We start from the raw sequence: 19,031 nt of genomic DNA, 5'->3' as shown, positions 1-19,031 counted from the left end.
GACACTGGTAGTACAATAGCACCCTCTAGTGAGCAAAACGGCTTCATGAGCATCATAAAAAAAGGTTGATGATACATAAAAGGAAATATATTATGCATTTGTAGTATTGTTCATAGTACATAGAAATCTGAGGATTGTCTTGGTATACTTACTGGCACTAATGTGGTGATAAGATACAGAAATTAGGATTTGTTTGACAGTCAAAATCTATTTGTAATGGTATCTTCTGTCCTCTCACCAAAGAAGATGTAGAGCAGGGCGAGGAGGCTGAGGGAGACAGCGATTGCCAGTTTAGGATCAACAGTAAAGCCGAGGACCACAGCCACGGAGCCACAGAGCAGCAGCGTGAGGAGGACCACCAGCCACGAGAACTGGAACAATGGCTCTATCTGCTGGCCGGCAAATGTCTTCATCTCATCTGAAGAGGAAAAGGCAAGAAGATGTTTAAACTATTATCATATTAGTTGTTACAATTAAATATGAGGGAATATTAAGATATCATGCCCAATATTTGGATATTACAAATGTGAACATAAATGATTTTTGTTAAAACTGTAACAGAGGGATTGAAGGAAAGATATATCCCTTAATATATATCCCTTATTCCTTTTATAATATTCCTTATTTTTATCACTTAATTCAGAATTGAAGAAGCCTCTTGGATGAGCAGTGAAACACCTGGATGTGACTAGGACTTGGATGACTGAGAGCCTTCACAGACATTTGTATGAGACAGTTCTTAACTTACCCTCCAGTTTCTTCAGAAGGAAAGACTTGCCACTGCCCCACTGAGCATACAGCCCAACACAGATTGGTGGCTGCATGGTTGGCTCACTCAGGATGTCTGCCAGAGCGCTGCTGTACAGGTCGTACCCCAACATGTCTCCATCCGTCTCTGTCGGGGACAGGTGCTCTGTGCGAGAGAGAGTGGAGAAGAAGATGAGAGAAGTTAGAGTAAAAGTCTTTTCTGATTTCTAAACATATTTTGCTTTTTAAAATAATGGGTCATACTGGCTCCAAATATCTGTGTGAGGATGCTTTTCTGGTGGGTGCAGTCGATGTTGTATGGGGTCTCTCCAGCCTTGTTGGGGCGGTAAAGCAAGCGGCCGTCTTTGGGGTTCCTCAAAAGCAGCTCGGCCAACTTTCGGCTCCGCCCTCGGATGGCAATATGGAGGGGCGTGTCTCCTTTCTGCGTGAGTGAGAAACAGAACTGACTAATTGATGTTCAGCGGGACCTGGAATGTAACTTTCTGAAAATAGCCACAGTAAAATGGAACTAAACACGATGAAGGTTTACTATAAAATCATGAGTTGAGTTTTCAACACTACCTTGTCAATAGCAGACACTTTGCCTCCTTTATCCAGCAGCAGCTCCACTATTTCTATGTTCCTCATTTTTGTCGCTTTGATAAGTGGCGTCTCTCCATCCTAAAAAACAGATGCATACAATATTTCATCAAATGACTTATATTTCCAGATGCATCTATGAACAATAAACTTTTAAATGTAGTGTATAATTCCACAATTAACTAAGAATTTCACAACTTAAATAAAAAAGAAGAAAGCATTGAGTAGTTTATTATTAGTTAATATTGATAGTTGTCTGTATATAGACTGTGACTACTTTTATTTAACATAGTTAACGCAAATGTGGTAAAAATTTTATTACAATAAAGACAAATATCACACTGAAAAAAAGCTGATTGTCTCTTACCTTTGTGCAGCTCTCTGTGTCAGGGTTACACTGCAAGATGTCTCTCACCATGGTAGCATTGCCTTTCTCTACTGCCCAGTAGAGGGCAGTCTTTCCATCCTGAATGTGAAAGGACAACAATTTTGAAAATCTAAATAAGCCCATGTATAGTGTAGGAAAAAGCACGACTGTGAGTGCAGTGCATGTACAGTTTGCAATACCGTGTACAGCGTGTCAAGTTGTGCAATTCGCACGCATGGATTAAGTTCATTTTACCAGGAACAATGGAACTAAATGAACAGTATTGAGTCGCAGTGTGAGATTTCAGACAGAAAACAAAACAGTCCCCCCCCCCCGCTTGTGTTCAAACATCAATAAGGCACCAGTGACAGAGGGCTAGAACTCCCACCTGGCCCCTGACGTCAATATCAGCATATTTGTTCAGCAGGGCGCGGACAATCTCCACATGACCTCCTCTCACTGCTCCAATCAGCACCGTCTCCCCGCTCTGAAGGAGGTGGTGAAAGACAAACAGAAGGGGAAAAGCAAACATGAACTTCATTTCGTTCACACACCGTTTTCCATATCAACTATTATACAACATGCTGTTTGTGTAAAGCAGCAGCAGGTAATAGCGCAGTGACAAGTGCTCACCCTGTCTGGGATATTGACATAGGTCCCGGCATCCAGCAGGTCCTGAACGATCTCAGTGTGTCCTTCCTTGGCAGCAATGGCCAGAGCGGTGTTGCCATCCTTGTCTGTCATGTTGACATTCGGGTTCCTCTTCAGCAGCTCCTTGACAACTTCTGTGTAGCCGCCTTTCACGGCCACAATCAGAGCCGTCATTGAATTCTGAAAAGAGATATTTGCACATTTTATTTCAGATAGTTTTTCTCTATCTGACCAAATGTATTTATGCCTGATCAAAACAAAACTGTATACAGTATGTTGTCACTTTCTTTCTGGGAGATGCTATGGCGTTAATGATAACTTATTATTGATGTCTCACTTAGCGAGTGCAATAATTCATACATTTTTCCAGGCACTTAAACCTCTTAATCACATATGAATTAACAGCTCCATTTGATTATTGATGCTACATTTCAAACAATCACATTGTTCACTTTGTGTCGGAACAGATGCATACATAACTCTGAGGAGAACAGATGTGCTGCATCATAGCTGCAATCAATTATTCAGTATTGCACTTTACCGACCCACATGTGGCACTTGACGGATTTAAGTCATGATTGTGTGAAAACCACACCGTCGAGAACAGGCAGCTTTGTGTGTAATGGCATCCAGGCAAAGTCACACTTACTCATCTGTGAACTGGTTCATACTATCAGATATACCCACGCTTTGGGAAACATTAGCAAAAAAAACAAACTTAAATATACATAATAATTCAAAATAAGTTGCTATTTTCCAGATTTTAAAAGCATTTCCATTCATTTTATTGACTGAATCCAGTCAATAAAAGCTGTAATCAGAATGTACATATCTATACATCTGATTAAGCCATATAAATTGATATATCAACATTGTTAATATTGTTTTTTTATTACTCCTTAAACCTACAATTCTACTTAATTGCAGCTTGACTGTTGATCAAAAATAAATAACAAAGAGAGAGAAACAGTGTGTAAAATTAATATAAATACAGCTATGTTTAGTCAACATTAAGATGTTATTCTAGATAAAACCGGGAGGCTAATGATAAATGAATAGATAGTTAACATTCACTGGACATTTTTTTAATGAAATTTAACTGTTAAATGTCTACTTACTGCTCCTTCCTGGTCCACATCGGCACCGTTTGCCAGAAGGTGAATCACACTTTCATAGTGGCCCTTCCGAGCAGCCCAAATCAATGGGGTTGTACCATACTGTAAAGAAAACAAGAAAGCACCGTAGAACACGTGACGTATGGGTGGTAGACGATCATACAGTCAAGGCCCATTAATTAAATAATTCTAAAGACACATTAATGAATAATGGCAGAGGGGAAAAGGATGGGCCTAAGCCCTCGAATCTTTTAATCTCACATCACCAGGTACATTTTCTGTGTGAGTAACGATGGTAAACGATGAACACCTACTGCTCAGTAAGTAGTTACCTTGTCTGAGCAGTTGACCTTGGCACCGTGCTGCAGCAGGAGATGGACAATCTCTCCGTGGCCACGACCTGCTGCCCAGATGATGGGGTAGACGCTGTACTGTTGGGACAGAGGATACAGGAGTCGTGTCGTCAGTAAATAATGATCGGTGTCAGGCGTACAGTTGTCATACTAACACTTTGAGACACAGCAGATGATGGACTAGGGCATCACACTGAGAAAGGAGAGGTATAAAACTTTCCTATATAACAAGATGATTCATCTATGGAACTTCCAGAACACATATAAAGAAACAACAGACACCAACGATGCCAGATAAAAAAACACAGTATGTGCAGTTATTGTACCTGACCAGTGATGTTAGGGTTAGCTCCTTTGTCCAAAAGCAGCTGGGCCACATCTGTACAACCTTTATAGGCTGCCCACATGAGAGCAGTCCAACCTCCCTGTGTACAATTAAAAAAACAAAATCATACAATATATGCAATCATTTTAAAATTATTACAAGGTATTTTTTTGTTATGATAAAGTGCAATATAATGTCATAGAATAGGTCAAATCGAAGCAGACTTGTGGTAGGAAACTGTGCTATTTTCAGCTGGAGTGACACATTTTCCAGTGAGTGGACCGTACCCACTGTATGGATTATTCTAAGCCCACTGTGATGACTGGCTGTGATCTGTCCGATGACGCAGACGCGTGGCCTTCTATGGCAAGGAGCCAGTTACGGTCCTGAGTCACTGCCATAACGTTATAGTACCTATGAGTTTAAAAATCAACTGGAACGTCATGCCAATGTGACAACTTTTGGTGCTGATTTAATTTGAATGTGTCTTTTATGGCACCCGCTAATTGCTAATACTCATTGGAAAAGCAATTCTTGGAAGCTGAAAATAGGAAAAAACAGCTACCTCACAATTCAGTGCCTAACAAACATGATCGGTAAAAGATAGTAAATATTTCTAGTCAGTGCTCTGCTCATAAACATGCAAGGCATATACAATATTAAGCCTGAAGACGAGTGTCTGTCTCTGACAGGTCTGTGTCCATGACAGAATCGTATCACCCCTCAATGCCGAGACAACCAGTGCTCAGTAAATGGGATTACGACTCGAGAGGAGCCATCACACAAGACAGTAATTTCATTTTATGCCCATTTCTAGGGTAATGGATCATCCCGTCCAGGCAGTGCTGGGACTCATAACACTGAACAGGAAATACTAATGCACATAAAATCAAGGCTTCATGACTCCATTATATAATGTATTAAATCATAAAGTGCTACATTTTAGTGGCCAACTTACAGTAAAGGCTTGAGCGGACCGTTAATCACATCAACCTCTGATGTCTTTGTCAGAGGATACGAGTAAAAATCAGGTTTCTTTTGTATTAAACATTTTTCTCATGAATCATTAATTGTCCCATTTTTTTTTAATTTTATGAAAAAATAAATGTTGAAACATTCTCACCTAATTCACCAGATTTTAGATTCTTTAAAAAACCAAAACAAATGAAATTGACATGATATCATGAGCATGGCAGTATAATATACTATTCTTATGGATAGCGGGAAGTTAGGATTAACTTTTACATACTTAAGAATGAAAGTAACAAATTCACAGCAAATTCTTTACAGAACAATGCTTCTGCTTCTGTGTGAGCCTGTGTTCTCACCATGTCTCGGTGTTCCAGGTTTGCATTGTTCTCCAACAGTTCCCTCACCACCTCGATGTGGCCCTCCTTTGCTGCCGAGATCAACGCCGTCCAGCAGTCCTGCACACAAGCGACAACCATTTACTGTGGGAAATCACATCAGATTCCGAAACCAGTTGGAAGAAATGTTTCCTGGAGAGCTTCGTCCTGGGAGCGGTAACGGCATTCACCTACCAGCTGGTCGTACCAGGTGCTCATGGGATGTTGCATGAACAGACAAGAGTGTCAAAGAACAACTACAACATGGAAGGCTTCTCCTTACTCTTCTGTGTTAGAGCGAGAATGAGCACAGGTTTGAAAGTGTCATGTGTAATAGCAGGTTAAGCGTATGTGAGATGTTAATGAGAGGTGTGTAAGCACGCATGCGTTAGCCGAAGAGGGACAGTGTCTGAATGCGTGTGTGTGTGTGAGGGTTGGCCTCTGGAGACTCAGGGTGTTGGCCAGTCAGTGGATCCTGTGATTTAGTCAAAAGCTGTGAAGGTAAAACTGTGTAAGACGGTGTCATTATGGCTCATAATAGCGGAGGACTAAGCCCAAGTGTGGTGAGTTCAGCAAGATGGAACATCACCAACGTCTTTGTCGTCAAAGTGGATGATGCGGTTAAAAATGACCGCGCTGTTTTCCACCTGTGCCTCGTTTTGGATGACAATGCCTGTACCTGTGTGTGTGTGCTCATATTAGAGTAGTTTGAGATGTTATGTGTGTGTGTGTGTGTGTGTGTGTGTGTGTATATGCATGCTTACAGAGTCATCCAAATTAACGTTGGCTCCCCTCCTAATGAGCTCTTGTACTATCTCCAGATTGCCCTGTTCAGCGGCCACCATCAGGGGAGTCTGTCCATTCTGAAACAAGGAGGGAGAGAGAGAGAAGGAACACAGACTGTGATCAAGAGTTAAACAACCCAATGACCCAGCACTGTTTTCTCTGTAACCCACTGAGAACTCAGTGGAAAAAGAAAATAAATTGATGACTTAACTCTAATCCTAATCTAATCAATCCCTCAATGAGATATGAACTAAATGTTGCTTTTCTATTAGTCAATTTAAGGGATATGTATGCCACAATGTGACAATTTGTTTGATCATCATCACATCTCCAAAACAAAAGTTAAATTTGTGATTAAAATTCCCAACTCTGGCATTCAGCCACAAGCTCATTCATTCCTCCTGAATAAATATAACTTTATTGGACCAGTGTGTAAAATTTTGTTGGACCGAGTATAAGTGACTGACAATAAAACAAGATACAGCCAACTTTAATGAAGAGAGAGCAGGTCGCCCAGTGCTATAGTAGCTACAAGCTTTTATAAATCATAAAATAAGCTGTATCAGGCTTTCACTGCACAGATGACACTTACTAACATTCTACCTCTCTCATCTCTCCTTTAGATTCTGTCAGCATCATGTCGGAAAACGTACACAAAAGGGACCTGAACAAAGATATCTGAAGCAATTGAGATGATAAAACCATCCAAAACTCCCAGGAAAACAACACTTTTTGTAAAAACTGCCACTTAGTAACTTAGTAATGTCAGTCAGTCATCATCTACCACTTTATCCTCCACCAGAGGGTCGCAGGGGTGCTGTGCCAATCTCAGCTACATCGGGCGATAGGCGGGGTACACCCTGGACAGTTCGCCAGTCAGTAACTTAGTAATGTCTCTTTAAAAATATGCCCACAATCATTTTCATCATTTCCATTAAAGTTTCACAACAAATCTAATTCTCCTCCTCCCACAAAACACCAATTACATGATCCAAAAGCAACTTGGATTAGTGCCCACTTATCCTTAAAGTAAACATACTGAACCAAAGCGGTAGGTGTTGTGGCTGACATACATCACTCCTGCTGTCCACATCTCGGAACTTGTCCAAATGTGCTTTGATGGCAACCAGGTTCTCATCCTCCACGTAGCTGAACAGACTCTGGACAGCCAGGGAGGTCATCTTCAGGGAGGTGGTGGTATCCATGACTGGCTGCAAACACCTGCACACCACTGTAGAGTGAGAAGAAAGCAGATTATGAGCATATACAGAGAGCTCAGGACAGAAACAGCATCCAGGTGGCCAGCTCAGCATAGGCATGCGGTACCATACAACTGCATAACACCACGAAGAGAAAAACAGAAGCGAGGGTGTGGTGTTTCTTGGAAATTATGATGTGGAATAAACAAGTATTGCCCAAATACCCAACTCGCATGCAAAAATGAACCCCCCCAAAAAACAGAAAACACTAGGTCTTTTTATAAAAGGAAATAATTACTACAGTTAATCCAGCTACAACAAAAACAACAACAAAAAAGGAGGTCATAACATCAATCATCAAACATATACAACACTTTTACATTCTCACTACTGCTTTACCTATACTTACTGAATCTGGGTTTGTGTGTTCCCCTGCATTTTTCATCCTTTAAATCTTCTTAAGTCCTCGACCTTTGAGGCACACTTACTTTGTTTCTGTTGTGCTCATTTTCTTTCAGGACAATCTAACAATGCACTGAGCACACACTCATTACAGAAGAGCTAACAAGGCCTCTTAGTTCAGCCTGCCTGCTCGTGCTGAAAACATGAACTGAAATTTGTCTGCTCAGTATAATGAACTTAGGCCCAGTCACAACCGTCAGCTCAAAAAACGGCACAAATTCATTAAAACCCACCGAGACAAAACAATAGGCAATGAACTTTCCTCCTTTGAAGTACTAATGACTTGTTGCTATGAACTGTGAGACCAACATCAGTTCTAAGCTCTTCCCCTGCCTCAATTTGGACTTAGTAAAACTTTTACACCTTAAACAAAAGTGCTGCGTTTTAAGTTTGCAAAAGCACAATAGGTGCAGTATTTTACAGCAATTACTATGAATTGAAAGGATAATAGCAATAAGATGCAGTTGGGTAATTGTCTGCATCTGACATATCAACGCCGACAGCCCTCTTATAATTAGCCCACGCCTTTAAGGATCATCTTAAACCCAGACTAAGATGTGCACTTTCCTTTATTTAATGACTTGTTTTCTCTCTTTTATGCAGGCAAGTCAGTCAGATTGTTCCTACTCACAGCAACATCATGAAAGGTTTCTATACATATTATTCCCTGATAAGACTTGAAAAGAACAATATAAAACAGCAAAATATATTATGTATACATCCAACAAAGTAAAAACTCGAATATGGCCACTTTCAGTGTTTTAGAGACGAAGTCGATCAATGAAAAACTCATTAATGATTCATCAAGTCGGGCTCTTCCATCATGGTCAGCCTTCCTTCCTGCCACAAAAACATAAAATTAATCGGCTGCTTTCACTGCGAGTTGTCTTGGAAATGGGTTTTACATGAAGACTTTCAAGCACGCTGCTCAGTTTTTTTCCATAATCCCCAAGGCGAGCGGCTCAGGCTGAGTTCAATAAATACTTAAATGTCACATGGCTGTTGGGCTGATAGTACAAAGGCCCCAAATATTCCATTCGGAGATGCAACGCTGTCAATCAATAAATATCTACAATTTATTTTGTCTTTTTTTCTTAATTCTGACCTTGTTTCTCAACCAAGCACCACCAACTGCTCTCCCATATCCCAGAGTATCATGTATGTATACATGGAAAAAGAAAATCCTTTGTTTTCAGTGAAGCCTGTTGACACACCCTCCACAGCTCCTCATCCCTCAGCACAATGGGTGGAAGATTACACTGCTCAAGAACCAATCAGTAAACACTCAGCTGAGTAAACTCTCTCTCTCTCTCTTTAGCACAAATCAGATGGGAGTTCACACAACCCATCCTTTCAAAACAACACACACCCAGTAAAAGCCAACAGAGACAATACGGCTATGGCAACAGTAAAAAATGATTTAAACCAAGAGGGAGACATGTGGACTATGGGGGAAAAAAACAAAACCTCTTACCTTGGTGTAGGGTAAACCTTAGATTTGACTATTCAACAGCAGTCTTTATCCTTTGCTCACTCACACACTGCATCAACAAGCACTGCCAGGTTTACGCTCAGCATCCCCCTTCACTCAAGGCTGAATATTAGATGAGGGGGGTTTGGCCTACGCCCATCTCTTCCCAACACAATAGACACGCGTGACCGGATCTCAATTCATTACATGCACTGGCTCAGCACCAACAGTCAAGATAAAAGGGCACAGCCGATAACAATGTTAACCTCATTTGGGTGATTTAATTTAATGAGAATTACATAAAGTAACATAATGGCGCATTAATGGCGAGCCATCATGGCGAGTGGCAAGCATACTGCTGTCACCTAAGAGTGTGTGTTGACATAACTTAAGTGCTACATTAAGACTTAAGATTTTATATTCTTGTTCTATATTTACAACAGACTGTGGAATACACTAAAAACAGTGGTAATTTGATGTGAATTGATCAAAGGCAAAATGTGCTAATATATTATTAATTCATATATAATATTCATCCATGAACCAGTAAAAAAAATATCTATATGAATATATTTACAGTTAAAATAAAAACTCACAGTCAGTGAATCTTTTTAAATAAACTATAGATCAAATTTCCAGTGATCCATCCACAAAATGTATTACTATTTACTATATTATTTGTGCTTTTACAAAAAAAAAATATAAAAACAAGCCAAAGTTAAATTGCTACAAAACTGTAAAGCAGAAAAGCACAAATTGATTAAGGGCAGCCAAAGTTTCACTAGTATTTATATCAATAAACAGTAGAGCTGCACAACTGTTGCAAATTGAAATTGCAATCGACCACGGGCAATATCCAAATTCCACAATATATAAATAGTTTGATTAAGATACAATTTGTGACAAAACAGTATGAAAGTGGAATTCTGCAGTGCCACACTATTTGTAAACAGAATATCAAATCAGTTCAGTGCTAAATATTCACAATATTAGTATTTCTTTACCATGTGTCGCAGTCCAGATATCCTTTAAGGTAAGATATAGTCCAGGGTTTATGTAAAAACAGAACAAAACTTAGATAATAGAGATTAAAAAATTCAAATGCAACCCTCGTCAGCAGGGGTGTTATTGGTGTTGCATGAAACTCCAGAAGCAACACTGGATAGGATCTCTAAATTTAACCCGTCAGCTTGTTGTCATGTGGGTATGAAACTGCTGAGGATTTACTTCCATAAGTACGGTGGCCCTGAAGTGCATATCACCAACACAAATAGGAAAACACAACGACATTAACTAAAATAGTCAAATAGTTCATGTTAACATTAGTAGTTAATGTTGTGTTTTCCTATTTGTGTTGGTGATTTGCACTTCAGGGACACATGCAAGGTTAAAAAGGGCCAGATTAGTATGTTAGTATTAGTAAGGAGGCTCAGTATTTCACTCTGAAATGCTAAAGTGGCATGAACCAACGAATATAAAGTAAAGGTTCGACAACGAGTAAGGATACAGTCAAGATACAAAGCTGTCAGTGTCTCCTCACCACGTCTGCAGAAACCAAGTCCTTTTCCACTGCTTGTCACAAAAGTAAACAGCTGGGTGACGCAAGCAGATCACATGATTTCAACCGTGAACAGACACAGACGGACACAAATAAAATTCCACTTTTTCAGGTCAACGTTCGACACGGTTTGTTCCAAACAGGCTGACTGACTGACTTCCTGTGTTAAGCGCTGTCACGGCAGCAAAACACAAGCTCAACTAGCTCAACTCCCTAACAACGGCTAACAGGCTAACGTTAGCTAAGGCTAGCACTCCAACAGGTCCACTCTCTGTTTTACCTCTAAAAGTAAAACAAAAACAAAAAGACAGACGGAACAAGTACAGCCCACAAGCGGAAGGTATCTTACCTTAACTGTTGCGGCTTTTACACCGAACGTAAGTGTCCCAGTCCGGACAAGAACGTACACAAATCAACACTTTTTCATATCATTTCTCAGCATGCTTTGTAGACAGACCTGGACTGCTACAGTAAAGCTCCGCCCACTACTACCACTGCTCACACACACACACACACTCGTCTCTCTGTACTTGTGAGGACATAATGCATCCCAATCTCATCTACATGACGAACTCTGACCCCGAGCCTGATTCTGGACTAACCTACATGTAAAACCAGTATATTCACGACATCAAAATTATCTCACAATGATGTTTTTTTACTCAAAATCTGTCCTCACAGCCAAGACGAGCCATAGACATAATGCATTCCCTAGCCCTTTAACTCAACCTTTACTATCACAACTAAATGCCTATCCTTTAACCTGACCCTAACATAATTAAAAACCATCTCTCTAAACCATGTCTTAACCCATCCAAGTCTTTACAGCCCGTTTACTGTGTGACAGAACACAGGGAACCAGTCAAAATGTCCTCCTATAAAAAATGTCTTCACTTCCTGGTGGTTTTATACGGTTTTTTTTTTGTCCTCACTAATATGCATGTACAAGTCACACACACATAGACCTACTTTAATATCTTAGTGATGACACACCATAGACATAATGCATTCCCTAGCCCCTTAAGGGTTAGGGAACTTACCCTAACCTTAACGTTAACCCAACTCGAACCCTAACTCTATAACCAGGTCTTAACCCTGAAAAAGCCCTTTAAAGTTGTGAGGCCCACACAGAATGTCCCCACGCGGTCACAATGTCTCCACAAAGATAGTTTTGTATGTTTTTTGGACTTCACAAAAAAAGATGGTGAGGACACTCACAGAGTGGACACTCATAAACCTAGACATAATGCATTCCCTAGCCCCTACAACTAATTGCCCAACCCTAAGCCTCAAACCAAGCCTTAACCTTCAAAAAGGCCTTTTAAATGATGACATAACATGAGGACCATTAATTAATGTCCTAATGTACTCCCTTAGGTTTATGTTTTTTGGTCCTCACAAAGATACTCATACAAGAACACACACACACACACATACACAGACACACTTCTTCCTCTTTCTTTCTGGATGTGATGACACTCATGATGCAAACCCCCGACCAAAATGATAACCCAACATTTGGTCTGGACCTGAAGAAAAACCAGACCAAAAATGTCCTCAGAAAACAAAATGTGCACACAAACACCACCACAAGGGGCCCTGCAGGTACAGTAGTAGTTAATTTAGTGATAATGATTTAAACAAACATTATTTCCACATGATTTACCTTAAGGTGAAGGCCAGTTAATTACAAGATGAGGTGCAATAGTAGACAATAGTTTTGTCCTTAGGTGCAGCAACCAAACTCTCATAAATTATACCTTGATAAAAGTCATGGTGGATATAGAATCTAATGATTTTTAACATAACAATAATAATAACATAATATAATGATACACATATTTTCAAACACCGTTTTAGTGTTTAAAAATAATTTCTCTTTATTTTTGCCACATAAATCAGAATTTTAATGTATTGTTATACAAATCTTTCAATAAATTTCCTTCAGACACAAAAATAACCATTGTGTTACACAGGCGCGCGCACGCACACACACACACACACACACTACATGGACCCATGCTCACGCACACATACTCACACAGGCACACATGCACACATACGCACAAAAACAAAATGCGCCGTTTATGATTTGGCACTTTGGACATATGGAGCAGTTTGCATTGATCTGCTGGTTTGGGTGGCCATGCAGTGCAATAATCGCTATGTTTGTAGAATGACATCCCTTTCCCCTTAGGTTGGGCCACACTTACCTACACAGGGCCCAGGCTACAAATACAGTTTACTTGAGACCACACTGACATGTACGGATCACATGAATACTGGTACACACACACACACACACACACACACACACAGTTATGGCAGGAATATGCAAAGTTAGAACATCTTAAAATCAAATCGTAAAGAGGTCCATACTTCAAAGCTCACCTCTGCTGCTTTGTTATTATATTACATAACACAAACGCACCAAACCAACTACATTTACTGACAAGGTTTTTTTTTTTTTTAGAAAAGAAATATGCACAATTTCAAAAGTGTTTATGATACTGTGGGCGTGGAATCCCTCCCCCCCCAGATTATTTACTGCTCTACGTAAATAGGTGTCATTTTGACTGTTTTCTTCACTAACCCTACAACTGTTCTTTTTATGACACAGTAAAGCAGTGTTTCCCAAACTTTCTACGTGGGGACCCACTTTTTTTAAAGATGGCAAACTCTCTGTGGCACTAATTTACCGCCATATCTGTGACACCAAAGATCGTTTTTGATGAATCTTTATCCAAGAGATGGTTTGGTAACTGAATTACAACTTCATTTTACACACGTTACTTGAAATATATACACATGAATCTTAACTGAAAAGGTCGGGACAACTCTGCAACTTTCTTGGGGGCACTGCAATTATTTTTTTCCCCCTTCTCCCACCACCACCACCCACGTCTTTGGGAATCACTGCCGTAAAGTGTCACGGGAGCGGGGTGTTTTTTTTTTTTGCGAAACGTAATCCAGATGATGTGGAACGAAAAGGTGAGCCGTGGACTGAAACAACATGAGGAACCAGTGTCTCTTATACCATACAGTAAATGCACCCCGGAAACATCGCCTAAATCTACAAACGTAAGAGCACACAATATGAAATCAGACCACTCGCCATCGGCTGGTCTGGGTCTTTGAATTTTGTACAATATAATGTCACGTACATAAATAACCACGTCAGATTTCCTCACAGACAAATGCAAATTGCATATTTGATTGCACACATTGTATATAGCCTATGCATCTATTTGGAAGATGTTTTTCTGTTGGTTTGTAATAATTTATGTGGTAATCTGATAAGATTCTTGTCAGATTCAAGAGGCGGAGTTAAACTGTACAAGTGTCCAGCAGCGATGTTAGTCCACTGTGTTTTTTTTTTTAACCAAATATACAATCTCATTTACGGTCGTTGAAATAGTCTCGGAGGTTTTACAGAATTACACGGGCAAGACATTTGAGCACAGAGGAAACCTGTGGCGTGAAAACATACAAACACTTTAAAACAAATTTGTCACACCCCTGAACCCAGAGTCAGAAATCCTTTAAAAAGTATTCTTAGTAACAACAAGGTAAATAAACTCCCTTTCATACACACATTTATCTGATGAGCGACGTTTGTCAAAAAAGCAGCAGATATGAATAATATAAAAAAAAGTGTAAAAGAAATTCATTTCATGACTTTTAGAACTTCCCAATGTTGGGGGTGGAGAAAACTTTCCAGAAGGCCAGAACAAAAATAAACAACAACAACAACAACAAAACAGTGTCGTCACAAAAATCTAAACCTAAAAACTTATGTTGTATGAAGTTCTCCTTTAAAAAAAAAAAGACACAGAAATCAAACAATGTTAAGAGGATCCTAAGGCCTGTTTGAAATTGGCAGCTGATGATGAAGAATTATGTTTCTTTTACACAAACACATTTGCTGTTTCCACCTAACAAAGGCTTGTATCCAGACAATGACAAAAACCCTCCACATACTCTTCATACTCGTCTTCTACCACCTGCGGCGTCACACCGGTGCACCTGCATGTTAGGTTCTCGCAGCGTGCCACTCTCACCAAGTACATAGAGGGTTTAAGGCAGCTTGGAAGTCTTTAATTCCACTCAATGTAAAATAACTGCTATCAATCATTGGTTTACACTGTGGCCGTTGTTACATCCCTGTTCTTTTCCATGTCAAGAAGTGTGACTGCTGTAATCCGTGCTACTGGAAGTATCGGCAGGACATTGACATATTTTCTGTCTGTTAGGATTCTCCGAGTGTCTGATATTTGGTTCTTTGTCAAGCAAACCCCGACTCGCCGCAGTCCAGTCCTCAGTGGTTTCTAGTTCGTCTCAGTGTTTCTGCTGCTGAAGGGACTGGGCGCCAGCCGTCTGGAGCCTCATGTGGCTTTGGCTTTCTGGTTGCAGTTGTTGTCTGTGCTGTTGTGTTCTGTCTGGCTGTCCCGTAGGCCGTCCTTCTGTAGGCCGTCCCGCTGCTCTTTGGACTGCCAGCGTCTCGATCTCACGGGTAAGGCCAGTACCAAGAGCAGACACAGGAGGTGTAAGCAGAAGTAACAAGACCTGCGTAGAAGACATCCACAGTTAAGACAATTACTTTATTAGTTTGGTAATTAAAATATCGATCTTATCATATTGCACGAGGAAAGACGACAATATATCACCAAGGTTATCATAGTTTGGGATTTTTCGAGCAGGTTTTCTGTTATACTAATTCAGACATAATGAATAACAACAACAGCTCATGGTCCACCTGCAGTACCTGCACAGACCACCTGGGGGAGTGAGGCCCACACTTTGGGAATCAGTGGTTTAAAGTTTAATAAGCAAAACGGCTGATATTTAAATAATATTAAATAAAAAACAACAATTCTTGCACAGTGGATTAAGGAGATGTCGTGTAGCCTGGTATAAGAAAAGCTGACATATAAAGTAAGAAATAAAGTTGAGGAATTTAAGGAAATATGGAGGCCATGACTGTTAATTACATTTTTTTTTTATTTCCTTTTCCTTTTTTAAACACTACATTTTTATTATTATTATTATTATTATTATTGTTGTTAGTATTGTACATTGCTACTATTAATAGTGATGTTGATTTAATTTTCTTCCTTATGTGTTGATATATGGATACTGTAACTGCTAAACTAAGTACAGTATACTTTATTATACTAATAAAGGGGTGGAGTGGCTCAGTGGTTAAGACCCTACCTTGTGTACCAAAGACATCATGGTCGCAAGTTCGATTCCACCCCTGGCTAAATTGTACTTGATTCCATTGTAAGTCGCTTTGGATAAAAGCGTCTGCTAAATGACATGTAATGTAATGTAATGTAATGTAATCACATATAATAATCACATATTTGCAGTATATGCCTCTGTTGCTTGTTATGTTCTGTTGTGTTCTTGTGGGTGGGCGATTTGGTTGTTTTATTTTTATAAAAAAATGTAAAGAAACCAATAAATATATTGTTGAAAAAAAATGACATCAGATCACACAAATATAAAAATACCAACTACTATACATTTAAGCTTAATGTCTCATTGACCCACATAATATAGTACATTATGTTACAGCACCAACTCCTTCTACAGCGTCCCTGCATGACACTGGTCATGGCAGAAGGTGAGTGTTGTTAAGGCCACTTCTTTTATTTCCTCCCCCTCAATTGACTGCCTTATTAAATGTTACAGCCTGTGATGGAATGGAACCAGGTTAATCCAAAGTGCATGTGGTGACTTCATTTACAAGCTTGAATTTCCAGTCCAACAATCGTGTGCGTGACATCCACTGCTGCTTAATTCACAGAGAAGCAGCATGTTTGTCCAGTAGATTTTCACATGCTGCATCAAGAAGCAACACACTAATGCCACTTTTCCACTACATGGTCGCGCCTCGCCTCGCCTTGCAAAATAAATACTTTTTTAGATCCATGCTAAATGTTGGAGATTAGCACATGTTTTCAAGATTTTTAAGTCTCTTTAATTGATCTACAACAGAGCAGGTACAAAAAAAACAAAACAACTATCGCTCATGGAAAAGCAAAATGACGCGCTGGGACCATGTAGTGGGAAAGGGAATACATACATACCTGTAGAATTTAAATGAGGGTCCCACTGCGAGTAGGACGAATGGCACCACAGTGTAGCTAATGGCAACCTGAGTCCCTGCCCATGTGATGACATCATAGATGCGCTTGTGTGAGTCAGAGACCAGGAAGTATGGTCTGATGTTGTGTCTTATCTGGGTGAGAAGACAAAAAAAAAAAAAGAATCAACATTCTGAACATTCTGAACAAAAGTAAGTTAAATTGCGGTCTTAAAGTGACATTCCGCTTAATCTGAACTTGAATTAAGCTAATGGAAGTGGTTTCTAACATCTTTTATGACGTCAGGGGTCACGTGTTGACCCGAGTCTTCCTTTCTGCACCAACACAGCACGTTCGTTTGGTCTTATCCACTTCTTTCAGAAGACCAGAGTGAAGAGATCAGGCTTAGGAAAAGATTAGTGGGAATGGACCTCACATTTAAGCAGCATACAGCCATCATTATCCCTTTAGTCTCCATAAAGAGATTTTGTTGCATGATTGTTGGTCGGCTAAGTAGCTGTGGTAAATCTAAAGAGCTCACAGACTCCAGCGAAAAACAAATAAATCAATTTCAGTGGCAGAATTTCGAGAGCGTAAAGAAATATGCGCCGCTCATATTACGATTCCTACGCTGGCGGATCACAATAAGTCAGTCTAGAAAATCTTTTATTCAACCTGGCAGGATCAGAAGGGTTCTGCATAAACAGAAGCACCGACGTGTACTCACTGCACGTGCAGCCATGGTCATGACGATGCCGGTGAGGAAGGTCAGATAGTACCCGGGGTAGACCCCGTGCCACATGGCCGACAGCATGAAGGTGGCAGCGGTGGGGTTAATGGGACAGCGCTCGTAGCACACCCTGGGAACGGCACAGACACAGTAAGTCACATTATAGTATAGTGATATGTCCACATCCTCTTACGTGACTTATCCAAGACTACATCTCCTCATACATGCTGAATAATAATAATTAATAATCTCACCTTTTAAGCCAAAGGGCTGTTTGGATATTCCAGTTGTCTAGGAACATCTTGAAACTGGTGGCAAACTGGAATTAGAGTGCAAACAATACACTTTTAGGCTTCAGTGAAACAGGCCTTTATTTGGGATATAATAGATCTCATGAGCAGAGCCCGACCTCAATGTCCAGAATTCTGAGATTCGATATCAGGTCCCACCGAGGAGAGCCGTCTTTGTTGTAGCCGTTGAAGCCGAATCCGGCGGCGTTGTTGATAGCATCGGCTGTGGGGGAGGGAGGGAGGGGGGGGAGAGAGAGAGAGAGAGAGAGAGAGAGGTACAAATGATTCTGAGAGCGACAAAAAGCAGCAGTGGAAGACAACGGACGGCCACGACGCCACTTTCAGACACAGTGACAGAAACAGATGGAGGGAACGGCATCTCACAGGGAAAGAATGAAGAGCTGCGGCTTTTCCGATCGAGCACTAGATGGCACTGTTACTTTAAGAAACGCTGCTTATGTCAGGCATCACCCAGACTCCCTGAAGCCAGAGCAACTCATTGAGTTCATTCCACTTTAAAAAAGGCACAGAGGTGTTGAGCAACGTCTTTATCAAACTCACAAATGTTTTAATCGCCCCGCACGTCACGGACCGTATTGCGCAGCCAATCCCTTTGCAGATTAGCCTTATAACTGATTTTTATCCACAAAACAATCAAATAAAAATGTGTACTTAAGAGTGGGAGTGGGGAACTGTCATAAATACACATGGAACTCACCCAGCGTCCAAACAAAGTAGTACTTTGGCCTCAGGGCCAGCATGGCCAGGTAAAGGTAAACGACCTGCAGATGGAACGGCGTCGAGCTGATGAAGCCGTCGTCTATGGAGCGCTCCACGGGCAGCAGCTTGCACAGGGACAGGTAGATGGCCAGCGAGATGGCACACGTGCACAGCTTGGAGATGACGTCGTTCTGGGTGAAGAGAGAGAGACAGAGATCC

General features: G+C 40.5%; 2 protein-coding genes across 9 annotated transcripts in view; both read right to left on the bottom strand.

Annotated features, from left to right (window-relative positions):
* The window catches only part of kidins220a (kinase D-interacting substrate 220a), a 48,248-nt gene extending 36,790 nt beyond the window's left edge, over nucleotides 1–11,458 (bottom strand). For 2 of the 8 annotated variants that reach the window (XM_058615008.1, XM_058615009.1), the window contains exons 1-14: nucleotides 7,899–7,920; nucleotides 7,364–7,521; nucleotides 6,269–6,367; nucleotides 5,487–5,585; nucleotides 4,160–4,258; nucleotides 3,813–3,911; nucleotides 3,484–3,582; nucleotides 2,348–2,545; nucleotides 2,103–2,201; nucleotides 1,715–1,813; nucleotides 1,330–1,428; nucleotides 1,012–1,189; nucleotides 749–913; nucleotides 239–418 (exon numbers count right to left, since the gene is read on the bottom strand). In XM_058615008.1, the coding sequence (XP_058470991.1) occupies nucleotides 239–418; nucleotides 749–913; nucleotides 1,012–1,189; nucleotides 1,330–1,428; nucleotides 1,715–1,813; nucleotides 2,103–2,201; nucleotides 2,348–2,545; nucleotides 3,484–3,582; nucleotides 3,813–3,911; nucleotides 4,160–4,258; nucleotides 5,487–5,585; nucleotides 6,269–6,367; nucleotides 7,364–7,521; nucleotide 7,899 (1,672 nt within the window). In that variant the 5' untranslated portion in view covers nucleotides 7,900–7,920. Of the gene's footprint in view, nucleotides 1–238; nucleotides 419–748; nucleotides 914–1,011; nucleotides 1,190–1,329; nucleotides 1,429–1,714; nucleotides 1,814–2,102; nucleotides 2,202–2,347; nucleotides 2,546–3,483; nucleotides 3,583–3,812; nucleotides 3,912–4,159; nucleotides 4,259–5,486; nucleotides 5,586–6,268; nucleotides 6,368–7,363; nucleotides 7,522–7,898; nucleotides 7,921–9,425; nucleotides 9,540–10,426; nucleotides 10,554–10,962; nucleotides 11,104–11,329 lie in introns of those variants that run through there. The other 6 variants (XM_058615015.1, XM_058615016.1, XM_058615010.1 and 3 more) reach the window with 5 other exon arrangements.
* Nucleotides 11,459–12,834: 1,376 nt separating this feature from the next.
* Nucleotides 12,835–19,031, bottom strand: part of mboat2a (membrane bound O-acyltransferase domain containing 2a) — a 34,517-nt gene continuing 28,320 nt past the window's right edge. Inside the window, exons 8-13 of the mRNA XM_058615794.1 lie at nucleotides 18,811–19,003; nucleotides 18,212–18,315; nucleotides 18,057–18,121; nucleotides 17,800–17,932; nucleotides 17,076–17,227; nucleotides 12,835–15,546 (exon numbers count right to left, since the gene is read on the bottom strand). Coding sequence (XP_058471777.1) covers nucleotides 15,366–15,546; nucleotides 17,076–17,227; nucleotides 17,800–17,932; nucleotides 18,057–18,121; nucleotides 18,212–18,315; nucleotides 18,811–19,003 — 828 coding nt within the window. The 3' untranslated portion in view covers nucleotides 12,835–15,365. The remainder of the gene's footprint in view (nucleotides 15,547–17,075; nucleotides 17,228–17,799; nucleotides 17,933–18,056; nucleotides 18,122–18,211; nucleotides 18,316–18,810; nucleotides 19,004–19,031) is intronic.

The sequence above is a fragment of the Solea solea genome, chromosome 18 (genome assembly GCF_958295425.1).
Source record: "Solea solea chromosome 18, fSolSol10.1, whole genome shotgun sequence".
Taxonomy (NCBI): Eukaryota; Metazoa; Chordata; class Actinopteri; order Pleuronectiformes; family Soleidae; genus Solea; species Solea solea.
This window is presented reverse-complemented; position numbering and strand designations above follow the sequence as displayed.